At 29.8% G+C, this 16,194-nt stretch overlaps 2 protein-coding genes across 2 annotated transcripts in view; one reads left to right on the forward strand and one right to left on the reverse strand.

The window, feature by feature from the left end:
• LOC127283887 (protocadherin Fat 4-like) overlaps nucleotides 1–16,194 on the reverse strand; it is a 232,664-nt gene that overhangs the window by 85,040 nt on the left and 131,430 nt on the right. The window lies entirely within an intron of this gene.
• LOC127283888 (tigger transposable element-derived protein 4-like) lies at nucleotides 6,818–7,809 on the forward strand. Its single transcript, XM_051309000.1, has one exon. It carries the CDS (start codon nucleotides 6,823–6,825, stop codon nucleotides 7,366–7,368), a length of 546 nt encoding a protein of 181 aa, XP_051164957.1. The 5' UTR covers nucleotides 6,818–6,822; the 3' UTR covers nucleotides 7,369–7,809.

Consider the following 16,194-nt stretch of genomic DNA (forward strand, 5'->3'; position numbering starts at 1 on the left):
GGTCTCTTAAGTTAAAAAGCACTAGTCTTTTTTGATGAACAACTTTTACACCATTCTCTTTAAGAGAGACTTTGTCCTTTTTACCGGACATAATTCTGCTGTTGTTATCACTAACATAAAAGTCTTTAACTTTTTGAACTGTTTCATTAGGTAACGTGCGACCAGCTTTTTCTGTTACATTAGGTAAAATACCTTTAGAAGATCTTAAATCTTTAGCTTTTTTCGCCATGTAGTAAGTTGTACCAAACTCTAGTGCCAATTTTTGAATATTCCAAGTTGAAGGGGCAATTGTTAATATGGGTATACGTTCAGGATCATTAGGTGACAGGGAAGAAAATTTTTCCTTCAAACTACTCAACATACTCTCTAATTCCTCTCTTCTTGAAGATTAAGAAGATTGTTCTCGAGAAAAGTTATCCGTATCATCACAACTTATTTCATCTTCTCTTAATCTTTTAATATCTAAATTGTTCCCAGTTAACTCTGAATTATTATTTACTGCACAAAGAGATCTTTTTAATTTGTAAGCCTTTTTCCTGCAATTACTGCAAATCTTTGAATCAGAAAAAATTGCAGGATAAATTTCGAGAAAATCAGAAGAAATACGACGCAAGTCCTTCCCTACATGACTTTTGACATCATCAACAAACAAATTTACACATCTATCAGAGTGATGCTTTTTTGCTGAAGTAGAACTCATTGTATTTTAAACAGTAGAACTATATTGAATATAAAAAGGATCTTCGTATCGGAAATTCTTTAAGTGAAGTGGATAAGAAACTATTTTAAACAAAATAATTAACGAACATTTAAAAAAAATTAAACAACTGATTTAAAAATAAAATCTTAAACGTATAGTAAGTTTATACAAAACTTTGATAAATTTTAAGTAGAATTGATGTAATTTAAATAACTTCAACTTTAAACATACAATACAACCCTTTATGAAGAAACGTATCTAGTAAAACCAAAATAAATATTACACCTTTAATATCTGTACAACGATTAGCAAACAAATATCTACATAATTTTTATAAACACGAAATACAATTGATACTCATAAAATGATTGAAACTCTAGAAAATGCAATATAGATTAATTGTAATTTTCAATTGTTTCTGACAGAAACTTTCTTTCTAATCACTGGACAAAATAAAATAAATATTATGGCTATATGAATAAAGTGATGAACAGTATCTACGAAATGAAGAAATACAAAATAGAATTGATGCACCTAAAATGACTGAAACTCTAAACAGTTCGTTAAAGATTGCTCCCGATTGTCAATTGTTTTGAAAACGAACTCTTTATTAAAAAAAATATCTAGTAAAAATAAAATGAATATTATATTGATGCTTATAAAATTATTGAAATCCTTCACAATACGTTTTACAGACTCAACTGCTCGCGATTGTCAATTGTTTCAAACAAATACTTATCCACGATAAATGATATAAATATTATGCCTTTAAAGGTGTAAAGATGAAATGTTTGTAGTTCAAATACCAAATGGAATTAATGAAATTAGATAAAAAATACGCGAATTAGTAGTAGCCTATTTGCGACTGTTACTTATTGCTTGCGTTAACTATATTTTATAAGTATAAATGTTTATTTTCGAAAAGTAATATGAGTTTTAAGATTCAATAATTGTCATAAATAAAAAACACTATGTTTAAAAAAATGTTTGATAAATAAAAACATAAATAATAGCAATAATTCTACAAATTTCCAGCATACGTTCATACGTTTGACCCTAAATCATTGAAGACTTACGACTTACTTGTTTTAATATCTTAAAATAGATTCACAGCTTTTCGAGACGAGACTCGCTCGAAGTGCATCACTAGATATCAGATTCTTAATCAGCGACCCCGACAACCCCCTAGTAGTAACTTTCAAGCAAATTCAGTAACTTTTCAAAAAACTGTCCGACATATTGAATCCTCCATTTTTAATTTTAAAAATCTGACATCAGATTCTTAATCAGCGACACCATAAACACCCGAGTAGTAATTTTCAAGCAAATTTAGTAACTTTAAAAAAAAATGTCCGCCATATTGGATCCGCCATTTTGAATTTTAAAAATCTGACATTAGATTCTTAATCAGCGACCCCGAAATCCAATTTTCCCATTCCCGAGCTTTCCAAAATGCTCTTTCAGAAAACGATCTAGTGAGTCTAACAACCTGATGTGGTACTTGAATATTAAGAAGGGCTTCATCAATGTTAAAAATGAATTTTTTAGGTAGCAAACCTACTTTCTCTTTTGTACCAAACCAAATAGTTGAAAATTGTTTTGCTATCCCCGAAAGACAGTGCATAGATTCGACAATACTCCCATAAATAATATCGTAGTACATTAAGCCTATTAATGCTGATGGATTTTTTACCCCAAAAATAGGATCTTTCGAAGTGGCAGCTTGTTTCATGTGTTCCTTTGTATCTTTCGCATTTCTTAGCTTCGGATATTTCTCCATGCAAGGATATTTGATATTACCCGATCGTTTATTTTCATTATTTCTAACCCATTCACCCGGATGAAGGCATTGATTACAATCGTACTTTGCATTAAATTGCATGAAACCCTGAACTGGCGCACGCGCCACAGAATCAACAGAGCTAACTAAATTAAAAATTTTAACTTTTCTTATTTCCCCATTAATATTGCATTCTACTCCATTTGTAGAATGTGTATGCATTTGATCAACATAAGGCTCAAGAAATACGTTCATATTAGGCTTATCTTTTCCAAACCAAAGATCCGCGAGAATAAGTTCTTTGGTTCTTACTTTAAATGGCACTTCATTGACTATTAAAAAAATAGGCCATATAGAATAAGATGAGCTTTTAAATAAGTGTGCACCGTCAGTATTAAAAATTACAGTCGCGTACCTATCTTTGTCCGCACTATCTAATTGTGCAACAAAATCTCGTTACATTTTCCCGTCATAAATATCACGAATAGGGCCATTTTCGTAAACCCTATTATTTACTATATAATTATAATATTCACTATTTCCTTCAATTAATTTGGATATTGTATGTCCAACGTCCAGCATAACAAAAAAATCTTTGTATGATTTGTCCTTTACATTAATAACGGTTTTGCAAAATTTACATTTAATAATACGATTTTTTTTACCAAATTTACCAATACATGTACCACACTTTGTACATATTCCATATAGTTTTATAAAATTTTTTGGAAGAACAACTTGTCTATTAAATATCTAGTACTTGGTAAAAATGATTCCGTAAAAATACAATGGATCATGAGAAACAAGTCTGTCATTTCAGTTAAAGATAACACAGGCACACAAAAAATAAAAAGCTGTTTGGCCGAGACACTACACTAGTCTATTTCCCTGTATTTTTTCACGCTGAATCCGAATCCGAAGTCAGAATTATCAGATTGGCTTTTATTTTTGAGATAAACTCAAAAAACTGCTCAGAAAGAAAAATAAAATCAGAAAGTTAAAAAATTTTTGAATGTCACTGCGATAGTGTAATTCCATGTATTTTTTGTCGCTGAATCCGAATCCAAAGTCAGAATTGTTCGATTTGCTCAAATTTTTGAGATAATTGCAAAAAAAACGCAAGTAACAAAAAACTCAAACTACTCAAAATCAGTTTTTTGGAATTATCTTCAAAATTTGAGCCAATCTGTCAATTCTGACTTCGAATTTGCATTCAGCGTGAAAAATACATGAAAATGCACTATCGTAGTGTTTCGACAAAAAAAAATTTCTTTGAGCTAAAATTGCCAAAAACTGATAAAAATTCTGAATTAGGAGCACAGATAATTTTTTTTGCCGAAACACTACGATAGTGCATTTTCATGTATTTTTTCACGCTGAATCCGAATTCGAAGTCAGAATTGACAGATTGACTCAAATTTTGAAGATAATTCCAAAAAACTGATTTTGAGTTTTTTGTTACTTGCGTTTTTTTGCAATTATCTCAAAAATTTGAGCAAATCGAACAATTCTGACTTTGGATTCGGATTCAGCGACAAAAAGTACATGGAATTACACTATCGCAGTGACATTCAAAAATTTTTTAACTTTCTGATTTTATTTTTTTTTCTGAGCAGTTTTTTGAGTTTATCTCAAAAATAAAAGCCAATCTGATAATTCTGACTTCGGATTTGGATTCAGCGTGAAAAAATACATGGAAATAGACTAGTGTAGTGTCTCGGCCAAACAGCTTTTTATTTTTTGTGTGCCTGTGTAACGCATGAACAAGAACGAATTTGAGAACCATGAACATCACCTCACCTACAGTCTTGTTAGGTATAACGGTGATAGGTTTTTTTTAGTAAATCGTTATCAATTGCATCCTGCAGTGATGTGAAAAGTGTTGATTCTTCATTTTCATCATTAGCAGAAGAACTACCATCATTGTGGATTAGATCATCTAAGAAATCATCGATCTCATTACTTTCTTCCTATAATAATTTTATAATTTCAATCCATTCTAAAAATTTACTTGTATCATAGAAAGAAGAGTGAAGAAAAATATAAACCCGCGTAAAAATATTGTTAGGAAACTATTATTAAGAAAGCAATTATCAATTTTCTTCGACCCCTGATAATTAAGAGTAGAAGAAACTTGATGGCGGAAAAATCAGGACCGAACAAGGACGACTGAAGACAAAAGAGAGAAATAAGAGAAAAAAGATTAATATGAATTAATTAATATGAAATTATGACTTTTATGTGGACAACGTAAATATTCCAAAGCTTGCAGCTGATTTCAACCTGATCTTGATTTTCCGTTTCAGTGTCTTCAATGTCATCGGCGAGTGATTCCAAAACTTTGAGAAAAGTAGTTTTATCTTTCACTTCTGAATGGAATGTCTGCATAATTATAAAAACAAATAAATTAACTAGAGTATTATTTTCTCAAGTATCTTATGATTTAAAAATTAATTGTAAAAATTCGACATTTTCTATTAATGCTTTATAATTAATATTAATTTATATAAAGTTTATTTAAAGTTACATCAATTTAAGTGGAACTTATATAATGTTACCACAAAAATATAAATATATAAATATTCTACTTTATAAAATTTTGTAAAACTTTTTTTATTTTAATTATCTTTTTAAAATTTTAATTGTTTTTTAGGGTTTTAACGTCTGAGAATATATTAGAATTTATTTTTAAAACTATTTAAAATTTTTTTATTTTAATTTCATTTAATTTTAAAAGTTTTTGTGATAAGAAACATTTTTCAACATTTTCCTGACAAACAAATTTTTCCTGAAATTTTCCATTGAGTAAAATATAATCATTATTTTATTTTAGTGTAAATTTGAAAAATGAAAAAATTTTAACATTAATTTTTGTTATGATCATTTATTTATTTTTTCTGAAAATAATTTTCCAAAATTAATAGAGTAAATAGCAATACCTATACATAACAATTTTTGAAAAAATAATTAAAGTTATAAAATGTAAAAAGTTAAATTTATTAGTTAAATTTTCCTCAAAAAGTTTTAACTTTTAATTTTAAAATTTATATGTGATAATATTATAAAAATTAAATTAAAAGCGTGTAAATAAATTTTATAAAAATTGTTACATAATAATCAAAATGTAACTTACATTTAAATTCTCCGTAATTATATTATCAATTTCAGCAATATCTTTGTGAATAAATTCATTATCACATTCCAAGTTTGATTCAAACCTTGTTTCAAGAATACTCGTGTTATCTGAAAATACTTCTTCATTTGTAATGTTAGAATCTTCTTGAGTACCAAATTTTTCCTAAAGTGATGTAAAAATTAATTATAATAAAAATATGTATATGTAAAAAATTAATACTTGGATTTATTGAATTAGGCTTATAATTATTTATTAAATGAATCTTAATTTGTATACGTACCTTTTCTGTTTTTAATTTTTTATACCTAAAAAATGTTGATGATGGTATAGAATCAAAAGATCCCGGCTCGAGATATGTTTTGTATCTTTTGCGATCACTCATATTTTATTTAGAATAAAAATCGTTTAAACTTTATTGTTTAGATTTACAATATTAATATATTTTTTAAACGTCAAAATTAAATAAAGAAAGGTTGACAATTGCGATGACTTGAAGTAAGTTTTTATCGAAACAATGGACATCTCCTAGTTACATAACAAACTGCTCGGAAACAAATTTAATTTTTCATGATAAGCATTTTAACATAAAATAATGCCAATATCGCACGCTCTTGTGAAATTTAGAACGGGTTTACAATCAATTGTACCATTAAATTCAATTATTAAATTTTCCCCGCAAAATGTGAGTGATTTCGACAATGGAAAGAAGTATAAAGTTTGGTCGGACAAAAATGGAAAAAAAATTTGTTGCTGAATGCAAATATCATAGCATTGGGATGTAAGTACATTTTATAAATATATAATAAAATATGTTTTAATTTAATTCTCTGTCAATTATGCTTTTCTTTTGGCTCGAATGACATTCGTTTATTTTTCACAAATGAAAATGAAGATAATTAGTCATTACTTTCATCACACCGTAGACTTATGGCCAGTGTATATAAAGAAAACAATTTTCTTTTCAGTCAATAAACGAATTTTGAAAAGTTTACTTAGTTGTATCAAGTCTCTTCTAAATTTATAATGTCTAAACGAAAAATTAACGCAATTTCTGTTAGTGATAAACTTAAAATAATAAATGAATTCGAGCGTGGGAAAACACGAAGTGAAATAATGAGTGAATTTAATTTGCCGGAATCTACTTTTTATAACATCCTAAAAAACAAAAAGTCAATAGAGGTTCAGTGTTCTGAAGGCCATGGAAACATGAAGAGAAGCCGAAAAGTTGAGTTTCCTAATGTTGAAAAGTGTTTGTTAGAATGGATAAAAGAAATCCGCGACAAAAATATTCCCATGGATGGCCCATTATTAAAAGGAAAAGCCAGTGATTTTGCGACCAAACTAGGAATAAAAAACTTCTCAGCTAGTAACGGCTGGTTTCAGGGTTTTAAAAGACAACATGATATAGTTTTTAAGAAATTATCCGGAGAAAGTAAATCTGTGGATGTAAGTGTATGCAATCAGTGGACCAAAGATCTGCCGAATCTTTTAAGGGAATATGATCCAGAAGACATTTACAGTGCAGACGAGACTGGTTTATTTTTTAAGTGTCTAACAGACAAAACTTTTGCCTTTAAAGAAGAAAAATGCCACGGAGGAAAACAAAGTAAGAAACGTATTACTGTTCTTCACTGCGCAAATATGACTGGAACGGATAAATTGCCTTTACTTGTCATCGGAAAATCAAGACGACCTCGATGTTTTAAAGGTTTGTTTCTTATAAACACTACTTTAAAAACTCATTTTCATTAACTTGAAAATCATTACATAATTTTTATTTGCAGGTGTAAAAACTCTACCTGCCGATTATGAAAACAACTCAAAGGCTTGGATGACAAGAGAAATATTTAAAAGGTGGTTACAGAAAATGGATAAAAAAATGAAGACCAAAAAAAGAAAAATTGTTCTGGTAATTGACAATTGTACTGCTCATACGGATTTACCTACGCTCGAAAACGTGAACGTAATTTTTTTACCTGACAATACTACCAGCCATTTGCAGCCATTGGATCAGGGAGTAATTCATGCTTTCAAGAGATATTATCGCAAAGAAGTAGTGAAACATGTTTTGACATGTTTACAAAAAAATACTAAGCCTGAAATAAACGTACTTCTGGCTATAAAATTCGCCAGAAAAGCATGGTACGCAATCAGTGACATTACTATCAAGAATTGCTTTAAGAAAGCCGGATTTTGTACTGACGCAGGAAACTCTGCAGAAGAAGACGATGTTGATGTCCCTAGCATCGAGGAGTGGAGTACACTCTTGTCTTGTGAAAATAGCGTTGAAAATCCAACTTTCGAAGATTTTGTAAGAGTAGATGACAACGTGATAATTGCAGGAGAACTCACGGAAGATGATATAATAGCTAATTTAACCATGGCTAACAATAGTGCTGAAGAGGAAGATGAAAAAAACGAAAATTTGATTGTAACAGAAAAACCCGTTCCAAATAAGCAAGAGACTTTAAAAGCGTTAGAGACTGTTCATCGTTTTTTTGGCATCTTCTTCAAGTGTTGATAAATCTCTTTTCGATAAAATTTATGCGCTAGAGAAAGAAGTCGAAAATATTAATATAAAAAAACAGACGAAAATAACGGACTTTTTTAATCCTTTTAAATAAATAATAATGATAATGTGTTTTAGAAGAAAATAACTAAAAATTACATACTTATGTACAATAAAACATTAATTTGAATACCATTTTTTCATTAACCTGTGTAAGTGAGAAAATTTGCTTTGAGACCTCTGTAAGTGAGAAACTGGGTAAGTGAGAAACCTCTATATGCGAGAGAAAATTGTCGGTCCCTTGAACTTATCCAGTTTCGACTGTAATTGAAAACTCCAGAAAATATTTTTGTGCCTCTTAAAATTGAAAGAGAGAATTAAAAATTAAATAATTAATTAAATAAAAATTATCAATCACGTATTTTAATCGTTAAATTTTAATAAAAATTTCTAAATTGTACTCGCGCTTTTTCATTGCAGCTAGTCGCGAAGCCGTCGAAAAAAATCAAAAAAGAAACATTTGACTAAAAAATCGAAGGAAAGCAAAGATAAAAAAAAATCTATTCAAAAGCTTCAACAAAATGCCAAACATGAAAGAAATTTGAAGCTCCTCGAAAAGTATTCGACAGTTATGGAGACTCAAAACGAGACGAATGCTAATGATTTAGAAGGAAATGAAGATACTGTATAGCTCTCTCCAGATGAAGATAGTATTATAGACGAATTCGGTATAGAAAGAAAAATGTTTATTTGATAACCTTATATTTTTTTATATTTTCGTATTTTGTAGAGTTTATCTATTTTTATAAATGTTACTATTTATTTTATTATTATTATCACTATTTATTTTCATTGTTAAAATTTTTCCTTTTTTAAATTATTTAATTTAAAGTTATTCATTAAAAAAATTATAATCTATATTCTCCAGAAGACAGACTACACTATGTGCAGCGAGATTTGCATAGAACAGAGTTGACAGTTGGTGTCAACAGCAATGAAAACTAAAATAATGAAAATCGTCAAAACGAGACTCCTGGAAGTTCAGCTGACAATACTGCAACATCTCGACCACGTATGGACCAAATAAGCCCAGAAATTGATGCACAAGACGTGCCACGCCCTGGACGGAGTACAAGTCCAAATTCTTTGGAAATTCGTCAGAATAGAACTTACGTGGGAAGAAGAATTGAAAGTGAAAATGATTGGGTAAATTAATTATTTTTATTTGAATTTTATCTCATGTGAAAAGATAGTCAGGAAACTCTAGGGAGTTTATTCCTGGGAATTTTATAGAGAATTCAATAGGAAATGCACTTCCCAGAGTTTTCTGGGAAATATATTTTTAAAAGAGATATTTGTTTAAAACCATTGGCATATTTAATTACCACGGCATTTTTGAAAATTAAATTTATAAATCTAATCAATAGCTATTTACAAGAAGATAAGTGAAACTTTTTATTCCTTGTTAATTTTTTTCTTTTATTGTAGATATATCTGACTGAAAATAGAAGAGTTTCATTAACAATATTTTTACATTTTATTATTCAGAAACGAATATTTTAAAAATTTGACAATTTCTTTAATAACCTATTCCATATTAAAGTTATTTGTTAAGATGAATAAGTTTACATTTAAAATATAATAGTTTAAAAAAAACTAATGCAATAATTTTTATATTTGAAAATCTTGAAATTTTTTCATTTTCGTCATGAAAAATTAAGATTTGGTGTCAAACCTCAGTTTATAAAAGTTTGCTTTTTATAATTATCAACTTTATTTCATAAATTTTATAAGTTTTTTAAATTCATATTTTTTGTTGTAGATTGTGTTTACAACAAACTGGCAGAAGCAAAAATTGTAGGGAAACAAAGGGCGCTGCGAATGAAAAGGATTAACAAATCCATTCGTGACAAATTATACGAAGCTCAAAGGAAGAAGAAAGATAAAAATTAAGCAGAAGAACAGAATTATCGTTGCAAATTTGTTGATTAAGTTTATGAAAATAACATTATTTTTTCCATTATTTTTTATTTAAATTATTAACAAGATTATTTCGGCCTACGAGTTTTATTGAAATTTCAGTGTTTTTTCCGTTAATCTAATAGTATTCCTATTCTTCTTACTATAATAAAATTTTTAATAAATTCTAACTACTATTATTATTAATTAAATTAATATTATTATTTTTACAGAAAATACAAAAAATTTCACTTCACTAACGATTCTAAATATAAAAAACCTGTTTTTCTTCAAAAATTTAACTTTATTTTCTTACATTGATTCAAGTTACTAATTTCATGCTTAAAATATTTCTAATTAAAAAATTAAATTAACTTTTACTTTTGATTTTGTTGAATAAATATTGAATAAGTAATTTCTATAAATCAAACTTCTATATTTAACAAATAATTAAATATTTTTCATTAAATACACGTTATCATTTTCGACGTCGTTCGCGATATCACTTACGATATCTTTTTGATGACGATTACGACATTATTTACGACATCGTTCACGGTGTCGAAATTTTTAATAGGGACATACATCGCGTTCAATAGGAGGTTCACCATCTTCGCTAACAAATACAATTGCTACTTCATTACAAGATGGAACATTAAACTTGTTTTGATCTAATAACCTGTCGCTTTTAATCCACATTTCAATATTTCTTACTGACTTATTTGATGATATAGCTTGTTCTTCTTCTTTAATCTCAAAATTTCGCATCATTTTAAATGCTTTAGCATATGGATTAATCTTTCTAAGTAAAATATCAATTTCCGATAATAACTTCATCAAACATTTATTATTATAATCGTTATGTAATCTTTCTATTACAGCTGCATTTGCATCAATTATATACAATTGACCATATTTACGACTATCGTCATCATTTGGATGAAAAGAGTATGTACAATTATATACTTGTCTCTGAATGCAGAAAACATACGGACCTTTTCCTTTTGGAACTTCTAATTTAGCTCCCATGCTAGCAAAAGCAAATAAACTGTTATACGAACGAATATTTTGTCTGTAATTTTTACCCACACAGGTAGAGTCACATAATAAATTGGCTAAATACTAAGGATAAGGAGTTAAGTCATTTAACTTTACTTTCCCTTTGTGACAACAGCTATTAAAATTATTATCTGAAGACCTTTCACCCAAATAATTTTTAGAAATATTTTTTTCATCAAATTCATCTAAAGACATAATTGCAGTTCCTAATGTATCTAACTTTTTAGTATTCTTTTAATTTATTTTATTGGTTAAATCTTTTTCTTCACGCTCTTTTTTATTAACCTCCGTTTCCAATAAAATTCTTACATACTACATTCCTTTGTTGGCGCTCTTTTTTTCAACCTCTGTTTCTGTCAAAATTTTTTTTATTTTTACGCATTAAATCATTTTTTATACGCTTTTTATTTTCGATTTCTGTTTCTAAAAACAATTTTTTATTCTTACATTCTAAATTCCTTTATTGGCGTTTTTTCAATCTCTGTTTCTGTTAAAATTTTTACAGTTTTACGCATCAAATCATTTTCTAGACGCTTCTGACTTTCTAAATTCCTTCATTTTTGTTCTATTGTTTCATGAAACCTAGCCTTTTTTTCTTTCTTTATCTTTTAAAGTATAAGGTCTTTTTTGTTTATTTTCAATGTACAGTGGAAATTTTAAATCTAATTGCTCCATCGATTTAGGAAAAAGGGAAAAATTTGGATTTTTGTACTTCAATTCTTCACTGTGGACAATAGAAGGTCGCTTTCTATCGTTTTCAATAATTAAGTTTCTAGTTTCAGACGTTATTTTTGCAGGAAAAGGAAATAAACAATTCTTTTTAAACATTAAGCTTAAATGCTGCCTCATTCTGCTGTGAACGTAATCAAGAGTATTCGGCATTATATTAAAATATAAAGATGTTGCAAATGCTACTGCATTAAGTCTATCATAAATATAAAGTTTTACTCCATCATAATAAGTGCAAATCCAATGACCAAGACTACAAGAAACAACTAAAAAGTACTTGAATATGCCTTTGATTTCTGTTAATATGAATAATTAAATAAAGAATTTGCAAATACAAAGAGTTTTGCATATCGAAAACTGATTGTGGTACTCTTTGCAGTAGTTGTGCAAATTCATTAATATGATTATCATTTAACATTTCTCCTTCAGTATCTATAATGCTAAAATCTAGAGCACTTAAGCAACCTTTTCTTTCTGAATTTGACATTTTTTTTATTAAAATAACTTGCATAAAAAATCTTTTCTTAAATCCCTGGCGGATTGTGTGGACTGTGTTTTGACCTAGTACAGTCCTAACTCGGTCCAGTTCGGTGCGAAGCCAAATATCATAATAAATTAATGAAATATGATGAAATAAATGATTAAAATTGTTAAATAAGTATTTAAAAAGTTAATTTATGGAAAAATTTATTTAAATTAAGCTTTTATTAAACTCTAATTAATAATTATAGAGTGAGGTGTTTGACTGTCAATGTAGGTGTTATTTTTTTTAATATTACGATTGTAATAATATTAATAGTTGTAATATAATTATTATTCATAATTCAAAATTCGAGATCTGAAACTTCACAAGAGAATGCGATTAAAAACTGTAGTTCAGGTTATACACAGAGAGAAAGAGAAAGAGAGAGTGCGAGATAATGTGAAGAGCAAAAAAGATGAAACAAAGGCAGTCATCGATTGCGTCCTGTAAGGGGAAGTTGTATAGCCCCACTCTACTGGCCGGGCCATAAACTCGGAGCTCGAGGGACGCATGCACCGAGCTAACTATATTATATAATATTATTTTTATTTCAGGCTTTCTTAAAAGTGATAATAATAACCCAGATAGCAATAGTGTGTTCAAATTGCCAGCAAAAGTAACTCATGACGTGCGAGTTACCCTCACTTGGTGAATGCACATAAGCACGCAGATATGTCCTCCATGGAGGTACATACGCCTCGCATTTTATGCGACTTCACGAAAGTGCGCGCAAAATGAGGGCATCAAAAAAGCGCATAACACAGGCACAAAAAAAAAGATGTCTGTTTCTTGAACTAGACATATATTTCCTATAGTATTTTGACCCGCTGAAACCGAATCTGAGCTATGAATTGCTCCATCACCCCCAGTTTTATTTTAAATCGACCAAAACCACCATTAAACGGACAAATTCACACTTCAGAGACAAAAAATAAATCAACTTATTTTTTTAAAAAACCGAATTTTACATCTACGAAACTTTGCTCCACTAACTCAAAAACAAAGCCAGCATTGATCCAGCCAAGAAGACTAGAATAAGGAGGTCTAACTCAGGTAGTGGGGGTACGTAAAGAATTGGTTTTCGAGGTAGGCCGAAAGACAGAGTGTGCGGTAGACTTCTGCGCACACAAATACATATACATTTTTGTTGCCTCGTCAAGAATTACTGAAACTTGTATGTATTGGTATGCGCAGAAGTCTACCGCACACTCTGCCTTTCTCGAAAATCCGCCTACTGCAACTACCAATTTCATACGTATACTTACCATACCCTCACTACCTGAGTTAGACCTCCTTATTCTAGTCTTCTTGGATCCAGCACCCCCTGAATTGTTTTAATCGAAAAAACTACCCCTAATCTGAAGAATCAAATGCAGGAGGTAAAACAATAAAATAACTGATTAAAAAATTTTATAACCAGGAATTTGTACTCCTGCAAAGCAGAAACAAAGCCAGAAATGCTCCTTCACCCTCTAAATTTTTTTTAAATCGAAAAAACCACCCTTAAATAGAAAAATTCAAATATAATTATAAAAAATATTAAATTACCGATTTTTTTAAAAACAGAACCTTACATGTATGTAGTTTTGCTCTTCTAACTCAAAAAAATAAAGCCAGCATTGATCCATCACTCTCTGAATTTTTTTAAATCGAAAAACTACCCCTAATCTGAAGAATCAAATTCAGGAGATAAAACTATAAAATAACTGATTAAAAAATTTTACAACCAGGTATTCTTACTCCAGCAAGGCAGAAACAAAGCCAGAAATGCTCCATCACCCTATAATTTTTTTTAAATCGAAAAAACCACCCTTAAATAGAAAAATTCAAGTTTAATAAATAAAAAATATTAAATTACCGGTTTTTTTTAAACAGAACCTTAAATATATGTAGTTTTGCTCTTCTAACTCAAAAAAATAAAGCCAGCATTGTTCCATTACCCTCTGAATTTTTTTAATCAAAAAGACTACCCTTAATCTGAAGAATCAAACTTAGGAGGTAATACATTATAATTATATTGTATTACCTCCTAAGTTTGATTCTTTGGTGGTTTTTTCGATTTAAAAAAATTTTGGAGGGTGAGGGAGCATTTCTGGCTTTGTTTCCGCATTGGTGGAGTAAAAATACCTGGTTATAATATTTTTTAATCAGTTATTTTTTTGTTTTACCTCCTGAATTTGATTCTTCAGATTGGGGGTAGTTTTTTCGATTTAAAAAAATTCAGATGGTGATGGATGAATGCTGGCATTATTTTTTTGAGTTATTAGAGCAAAAGTACATACATTTAAGGTTCTGTTTTTACAAGAAGCCGGTAATTTAATATTTTTTTACTTCTTAAATTTGAATTTTTCTATTTAAGGGTGGTTTTTCGATTTAAAAAAAATTTAGAGGGTGAGGGAGCATTTCTGGCTTTGTTTCTGCTTTGCTGGAGTAAAAATACCTGGTTATAAAATTTTTTAATCAGTTATTTTATTGTTTCACCTCCTGAATTTGATTCTTCAGATTAGGGGTAGTTTTTTCGATTAAAACAATTCAGGGGGTGCTGGATCAATGCTGGCTTTGTTTTTGAGTTAGTTGAGCAAAGTTTCGTAGATGAAAATTCGGTTTTTTAAAAAAATAAGTTGATTTATTTTTTATCTCCGAAGTGTGAATTTGTCCGTTTAAGGGTGGTTTTGGTCGATTTAAAAAAAAACTGAGGGTGATGGAGCAATTCTGAGCTCAGATTGGGTTTCAGCGGGTCAAAATACTATAGGAAATATATGTCTAGTTCAAGAAACAGACAACTTTTTTTTTGTGTGCTTGTGTAATGAATGCAAAAAATGATCTTAAAATACAATTATACTGTATTCATAAATCGGGAAGTTTGAAATTATTGTGTTCTTTATAAGAGCAAGCACACATGTTCAGACAGACAGAGATAGACATTTGAATGCTACTCATGCTGAGTCTTTTCTAAAAATGTGCAGTAGAGTAGAGTGCACTTTAGACATACGCAGTAAGTTCAATTAAAGTTTTCACATGGGCAGTAGACTCCGTTGTGGTTTGGAGTTGCGCATTAGGGTTAAGTGCATTTAATACATGCGCAGTGGGGTTAAATGCACTTTAGACATGCGCAGTAGGGACAATTGAACTTTTCGCATTTGCAGTAGGGTAGAGTGCAATTTAAACATGCGCATTAAAGTTAATTAAAGTTTTCACATGGGCAGTAGAGTAGAGTGCACTTTAGACATGCGCAGTAAGTTCAATTAAAGTATTCACATGGGCAGAAGACTCCGTTGGTGTTTGGAGTTGCGCATTGGGGTTAAGTGCACTTAATACATCCGCAGTAGGGACAATTGAACTTTTCGCATTTGCAGTAGGGTAAAGTGCACTTTAAACATGCGCATTAAAGTCAATTAAAGTTTTCACATGCGCCATAGAATCCGTTTATCTTTAAACTTGCGCAGTGGGGTTAAATGGACTTTATACATGCGCAGTAGGGACAATTGAACTTTTCGCATTTGCAGTAGGGTAGAGTGCACTTTAAACATGCGCATTAAGGTCAATTAAACTTTTCACATGCACAGTAGAGTAGAGTGCACATTAGACATGCGCAGTAAGTTCGATTAAAGTTTTCACATGGGCAGTAGACTCCGTTGGTGTTTGGAGTTGCGCATTGGGGTTAAGTGCACTTAATACATCCGCAGTAGGGACAATTGAACTTTTCGCATTTGCAGTAGGGTAAAGTGCACTTTAGACATCCGCAGTAAGGTTAATTAAACTTGTCACATGCGCAATAAAATCCATTGATATTTGGAGT

The sequence above is a fragment of the Leptopilina boulardi genome, unplaced genomic scaffold (assembly GCF_019393585.1).
Source record: "Leptopilina boulardi isolate dan_hultmark-lab unplaced genomic scaffold, ZJU_Lbou_2.1 LbouV2_315, whole genome shotgun sequence".
NCBI lineage: Eukaryota > Metazoa > Arthropoda > Insecta > Hymenoptera > Figitidae > Leptopilina > Leptopilina boulardi.